This window comes from Myotis brandtii, unplaced genomic scaffold (assembly GCF_000412655.1).
Source record: "Myotis brandtii unplaced genomic scaffold, ASM41265v1 scaffold2378, whole genome shotgun sequence".
In the NCBI taxonomy this organism is placed as follows: Eukaryota; Metazoa; Chordata; class Mammalia; order Chiroptera; family Vespertilionidae; genus Myotis; species Myotis brandtii.
In genome coordinates this window covers 26,816-33,520 of record NW_005358975.1, presented here as the reverse complement: position 1 = coordinate 33,520, position 6,705 = coordinate 26,816, and the positions used below count along the sequence as shown (strand labels likewise).

General features: G+C 44.0%; 1 protein-coding gene across 2 annotated transcripts; it reads left to right on the top strand.

Moving 5' to 3' along the window:
* Positions 1-202: 202 nt before the first annotated feature.
* On the top strand, positions 203-6,408 carry GIMAP2 (GTPase, IMAP family member 2). Of its 2 annotated transcripts, none has more exons than XM_005866846.2 (3): positions 203-479; positions 3,947-3,982; positions 5,081-6,407. In XM_005866846.2, exons 2-3 carry the CDS (start codon positions 3,955-3,957, stop codon positions 6,058-6,060), a joined length of 1,008 nt encoding a protein of 335 aa, XP_005866908.1. In that variant the 5' UTR covers positions 203-479; positions 3,947-3,954; the 3' UTR covers positions 6,061-6,407. The 2 variants fall into 2 exon arrangements, with proteins under 2 accessions (XP_005866908.1, XP_005866909.1); XM_005866847.2 differs by lacking the exon at positions 203-479 and adding an exon at positions 2,904-3,437 and having other exon boundaries at positions 5,081-6,408.
* Positions 6,409-6,705: the final 297 nt, after the last annotated feature.

Here is a 6,705-nt window from a genome sequence, read left to right as displayed (position 1 = left end):
GGATGGGTGCTGAGGAGAGTGTTGGGGAAGGGGTGCCCCATGGGAACTCCTGTGTCACAGGGGCTGTTTCTGATGGGGGAGGAGGGTCCGTCACTGCCTGCATAGCCTCTTCCTCCACATATTGCTTATTTTAACAAATCATAAAAAGGAAATGGGAGGTGCCTGGCAGCTGGCGGGCTCTGACAGGAAGCGTCCCATTAAGAGGGGACACAGCAAGGGCTGCTCGCTGGTCTCCAGGTCCTGTTTACAGCAGTTTTCCTGACCATCCAGAGGGCCTGTCCCCCGTCTAAGGGGGCCACCGGGTGCTCAGCAACCCCTTTCTCCTTGCTGCTGGAAAGCCACGTGTCCTGAAATGCTGGACCTGCAGAGGGCTCCTGTGTAACAGTATCTGCCTGGCTTCCCGTGTGCCCACCTGCATCTTCCTGAGGCCGCAGAGCACCTTCCTGGGGCGGCAGAGCCCCACTGGCAGCGCCTGCCAGGTAAGGGGACACCGAGGAGCCTTAGAGGCTGTGGCCCAACCACAGCCACTCACTGCCGGGTGATCTCACACAGGTTACCCTACTTCTGGGCTCCCCCATCGCTGAAACAGGACAATGATGGTGGCGCTGGGGGCCACAGTGGGTGGATAGTGGGGGAAACAGTCGGAATCACAGGCTAAACAAAGTGTACTACCCGGACTTGAAAATAAATGAATTAAATATCCATAACCAGCATCACTGTTAATGATAAGATTTTTTGATGCCCTAAATTTTAGGGCATCTAAACAGGATTTTTTTATAAACCAAAAGTATTTTTTGGTATTCGGAAAAGCATTGTTTTAAATTTCTTGTATTGAAAGCAAAATGGAATGGGTGCTTTATGAATTTTGTATATGCTGTAAGAAATTGATGAGCTTTGAGTTTGATGTATATTGCATTATTTTTGTTTTACATATTAAAGTTATGAAATAGCTCCCTGTTAGTACTTTGTGAAAATAAACACACATTAGCTCACTTTTTATAAGATAACAACCAGCCCGGCCCCGGGTGGCTCCGTTGGTTGACCGTCATCCCGTGTACCAAGAGGTCGCTGGGATTCCAGCTCCAGTCCAGGTGGGGCTTGCAAGAGGCAGCCTATTGATATTTTTCTCTCTCCCTGTCCTCTCTCTCCCTCTCTCTAAAACAAATGAAAACATATTTAAAAATAAATAAATAAAAGGTAACAACCAATGTAATTAAATAAGTAAATAAGAAAAAGCAATAAGAGGTATATATTTGGAAATGTTTTAAAAAATTTTTATTCCTTCATACAAAATAAAAACTCTTTAGAAAACTCTTTTTTCAAGGAAAAATTCTGATTTGGAGTGGCAACACAAAAAGTGAGATTCTCAAGAATAAACTTGGCAAGAAATGTGTGTACTCTACATGGAGAAAGACCTAATCTATAATAATAAAAGCATAATATGCTAATTAGACCAGATGTCCTTCCAGACCAAGCCAGGGCTGCGAGGGGCGGCCTCGTCCCGGGTGTCTGCCATTGGCCAGAGTGAAGCCTGAGTCCTGGGTACCAGAGGGAAGCCGGTGCCAGCAGCTGGGAGAAGGAAGGCCTACTCTTGCACAGATTTCGTGCATCAGGCCTCTAGTACTCTAATAAAGGACATAGAAACTACCAGACATTGTCCCAAAATGGTCTAATATTTTACACTGTCACCAACAATGTTTTGGTTGCTCCCCAGCCTCACTTGCTGTCTTTTTATTTTCCCTCCAGCTCTATTGAGGTATAATTGGAGAACAAAATTATATATATTTAGAGTGCACAATGCAATGATTTGATGTACATGTATTTTGTGATTATCACCATCAGGTTAATTGACACTCCCATCAACTCACACACATAATTATCTTATTTGTATGTGTGAGAACCCTTAAGACCTGCTGTCTTAGCAAATTTCAAGTACACACCACAGTATTTAACTGTAGTCTCCATGCTGTAGCAACGTGAATTTTTGATACTAGCCATTTGAACAGGATTTTTTTATAAACCAAAAGTACTTTTTGGTGTTCAGAAAAGCATTGTTTTAAATTTCTTGTATTGAAAGCAAAATTGAAAGGGTGCTTTATGAATTTTATATATGCTGTAAGAAATTGATGAGCTTTGGGTTTGATGTATATTGCATTATTTTTGCTTTACATATTAAAGTTAGGAAATAGCTCCCTGTTAGTACTTTGACACAGATAGTTGTATTTTTAGGAATAGAATACTGACATTAAGCAGGAGTTGGCCGTTTTGTATTGTACTTTAAGCACACTTAAGAGGCTGCCCAGTGAAGAAGCAAGGACGGATTCAAAGCAAGGTGATAACAGTGTGTAACAGAAGTGGTGTTCACCCATGTCCATGGCTCCCCTGCATGTCCCAGCCCCCCGATAGTGAGGCCAGGGCCCATGATTATTCCTCATGGATGGCTGGGGACAGAGAGCAACAGGCCTCACTACTAGTCTGGGAATTCAAAGGCAATCTAAGTGTCATAGTCTGTCTCCCCTGCTGTGATGATTGACACGTAAATGAGGAAAGAGAGCATCTGAAGAATTTCAACTTTCACTCTGTGAATTGATCGTCCTGAATGCAGACACTGCACATTATTATCGTAGACACTACCTACAACTTTGTCCCCAAGAGATGTGTTCCCTGAAATGACAGAGCTGGATGGGAAAGAAAAGCAGGGGTGCCAGGGACGCCGCCAGTGAGTTGAGTTCACAGTGCTGGGGTGGTTAGTTCTTTTACTCTCCATCTGACGCTAACAACACAGCTTTTCTCAGGCTTCCCCTTCTGTCTTTAAAAAAAAAAAAAAAAGCAGGGGTGCCGGGGACGCCGCCAGTGAGTTGAGTTCACAGTGCTGGGGAGGTTAATGTCTGTTACTCTCCATCTGACTCTAACAACACAGCTTTTCTCAGGCTTCCCCTTCTGTCCCCTCTCCCTCTGCACTGTCCCCTCACAGAGGTGTCCCCTGACCCATGCTCTCTCTCCTCCCCCCAATGGCTGCCTTTACAACAGTCACTGCTACCAGGTGTGAATGAGGTTGAATTCTTTCTCAGGGCGCCTTAGCATTTAGGAGGCTTGTGAGTGTGAGGACACAGCCCCAGCGGCAAGAAATCGAATGGACCAACTTCCCTGGGGTCCCTGTCCAATTAAAATTGTCTTCTCTATTGACAAGAAATGACAGTTGGGCCACATGATAGCAAAAAACTCCTGATTTACATTCCCCATTTGAACTCTTCCTTCTGTGGCGTGAGAATTTCAGAGACTCAGGTGGGGCTGCTCTGCAGTGGGGAAGCTCAGCGGAGACGACAGAGAAGAAGACAGAAGCAGGTTTTTGTTTTGTTTTCTTTTTCTCTTGGAGCTGAACTGCCGACACACAGTTTTGAACGGGGAGCCATCTGTGTCTTTTATCAGTCAGTCAGGTAAGCCCACATTCGGGAAAAGTTCTGCAGTTCCTAGGCTGTGCCTGAAAAAAGACATTTTAACAACGAATTCATCCTGTTTTAAGGGAAATGGTTTAGAATGACTGCCTTTGGTTGAAGGGAAGCCAGTTTTCAGGAACTGTAAACTTCATGTAACTTAGTTTACACGTTACTGGCAAAGAAGGGTTCCTTAGCACAAAGCCGATAAATTGTGCGCACTGGGAAGAGTTCGGGCGTTAATGTGTAGCCTGTGTTTTCTGTGCCTTATCGCTTTGGATGTGCTGCCAGATTCAAACAAGATGCTCTCTGGGTGATTTTAGGCAAATGACCTGATTTCTCTGTAAAATACCTAGTAATTCTCTTTTCATTCACCTTGTCAGCTTCGTGTAAACAAATGAGGCATGGCTGTAGAACCTGCTCCAGGAATATAAGGGTCTTTCATGATTCAGAACTAAAAGTAATAGGTTGTTGTTGCTGTTTTATTGGTCTCCTGTCTCTCTGTCCCTCAGGAGCCGCAATGGACCAAAATGAATGCAGCTACTTGGGTAAGAGACTTCCGGTGTGTATGCCTGTTCTGCCATAGTCTGTGCCTACTTTCTGTAAATATCATGCTGTCCTCTCTGAGCAGAATATAAGCTATGAGCTGTTTATTCATTAGAGCAGGGGTGGGCCATATAAGGCCCTCGAAATCATTTGGTCTGGCCCTGCCAAGGCATTAGGGGTGAGTTAATTAAATGTTTGACCAAATGTAGCAGGCTAATTTAAGTTGATAATTTTGTATGGCCTGATAATGATGCTATAAATATCCAAATGGCCCTGGGCCAAGAAAAGGTTCCCCACTCCTGCATTAGAGAATCGTTTTACACTGCTCATCCCCATATTTCCCTGGTCCAGCCATTTCAATGGTGGTCATGACCACACCTCTGCCCAGCGGAGAGCAAAGGAGCTCTCTCTGGCTTTGGAACCAACTCAGGGTACTTAACCCATCTAGAGGTGGAACCCACAGTTTGGCACCACTTCTCTGATCCTCAGAAAGTTAGTCTTTCAGAGGGGCCAGGACAGAGCGATGCAGCCAAGCCTTGCTTGATGAAATGTGTTTCTAAATCCATCTTGTATCTCCCTCTTCAAGTATATTTGCCTAGGATCCAACATGGCAATATGCTATAGTCCTAGAGAAACCCATAGAGGGGATAAATGGCAATAGAAAAAAAATTAAATTTATAAAAATGAAAACAAAAAGCCCCATGATTAATTTATTTTATTTGATAGTTAGTTAGCTTCTATTTCACAAATGCAATATATTGTGAGAGTATCTTTTCCCATAATGTGAGACTAACACCTGAATATTAAAAATATTCCATTGGGCCCTGACCAGTTTGGCTCAGCGGAGAAAGCATCGGCCTGCGGACTGAAGGGTCCTGGGTTCGATCCCTGTCAAGGGCATGTGCCTTGGTTGCGGGCACATTCCCAGTGGGAGAGGGTGCAGGAGGCCGCTGATCAATGTTTCTCTCTCATCGATGCTTCTAACTCTCTATCCTTTCCTTTTCTCTATGTAAAAAAATCAATAAAATATATATATTTTTTTAAAATATTCCATTGGCATGATCAATACAATAATAACACAGTAAACTTGCTCTCAACAGGACCCTATATAAAGAACCAACCCAGCAGAGGATCAGAGCTGAGAATCATCCTGGTGGGCAAAACAGGAACTGGTAAAAGTGCCACAGGGAACAGCATCCTGGGGAAGCAAGCCTTTGTGTCCCAGCTGTGCGCCCAGGCCTTCACTAAGACCTGCAGTGAAAGTCGAGGAAGCTGGGGTGAGAGAGAGATGGTCATCATTGACACACCAGATATATTTTCTGAGAAGGGCCACTCTGATCTGTACACAGAGGTGCAGAGGTGCTACCTGCTGTCGGCCCCAGGACCCCATGTGCTACTCCTGGTGACGCAGCTGGGCCGATTCACCACCCAGGACCAGCAGGCCGCACAGAGGGTCAAGGAGATCTTTGGAGAGGATGCCATGAGACACACAATTGTCCTCTTCACCCACAAGGAAGACCTCGATGGAGGCTCCTTGATGGATTACATCTACGACTCAGAAAATAAAGCCCTAGGCAAGCTGGTGGCAGCGTGTGGGGGGCGAGCATGTGGCTTTAATAACCGAGCAAAAGGGAGTGATCGGGATGACCAAGTGAAGGAGCTAATGGACTTGATTGAGGGCCTGATGATGGAGAAAAGAGGTGACCACTATACCAATGAGCTTTACAGCCTAGCGACAGGGTCAGAATGTGGACCTGAGCAGTCAGAGGAAAGATTAAAGGATTTCACAGGGAGTCTTATAAAGTACATGGAAATTCAGAGACGTCGCACAACCATGGCCAAGGAGAATTGCCTAAAAAGAGCCCTAATCAAAATACTACCATGTATTCTCATTTGCATTTGGTTGTTTGTCAGATTGCTAATTCTGATATTTTGCGTATTGCTCAGAATATGCAATTTTTTTTACTGCTTATTCTGTAGTATGTGCAATTTGTTCTGTAGCTTATTGTCCATTATCCTCAGAAAATTAATGGTAATTCCCAGAAAGGCCATTGGTGTGGAATGCAAGGCTCCTAGATGACAGTGATGGATCAGTAACTATTTATCACTGGGATACCGTGGTGATCACAGGGCCTCCTCTGTGAAATGCAGTGCCTGACACCAGTAAATATTTAAGATTCTGTGAAGTGTTAAATCTTAACATCACTCAATTTATTAATGAACCAAATTACTTTAAGTTACTGTTTGTTTTGACATATAATACCAAAACCTTTTGAAAACTGTAAACATAAAATTTCTCCTGTTTGAAAATGTCTAAAGCAGACTTATGTTCCTGGAAACTCCTTTTCTTCTTTAAAATACTATGATTGCTACTGAATGTAATAAAATAACAACAATAAGTAAGCTGTAAAGCTCCTGAGATCCCATGTCTTTAATTTTGTTCTTTCAACAATGACACCAATTATGCCCACTAACTACACACAGATACACTCATGCATCTGGTATCAGTCATAAGAATGTGTCTTAATCTCATAAGACCCAGGGGAGATATTCTGAAGGCTTTGCTCGGACGGGGGAGAGGGAAGGAGGGTCCTGCAAAAAAATGAACACCTTTGGACTGAGGAACAGGCCAGCTCATCATCTAAGTCCTTTGACCTGAGACAAGGTATTCAGCCCTTGTCTCCCTTGGCTTCTCCTTGTGAGGTGCCAACAGGACAGAATTCAG

Coding starts and splice junctions, on each gene's coding strand:
- GIMAP2 (XM_005866847.2), top strand. CDS start 3,955: ATGGACCAAAATGAATGCAGCTACTTGG. Junction 3,983..5,080: donor AAATGAATGCAGCTACTTGG/GTAAGAGACTTC, acceptor TGCTCTCAACAG/GACCCTATATAAAGAACCAA.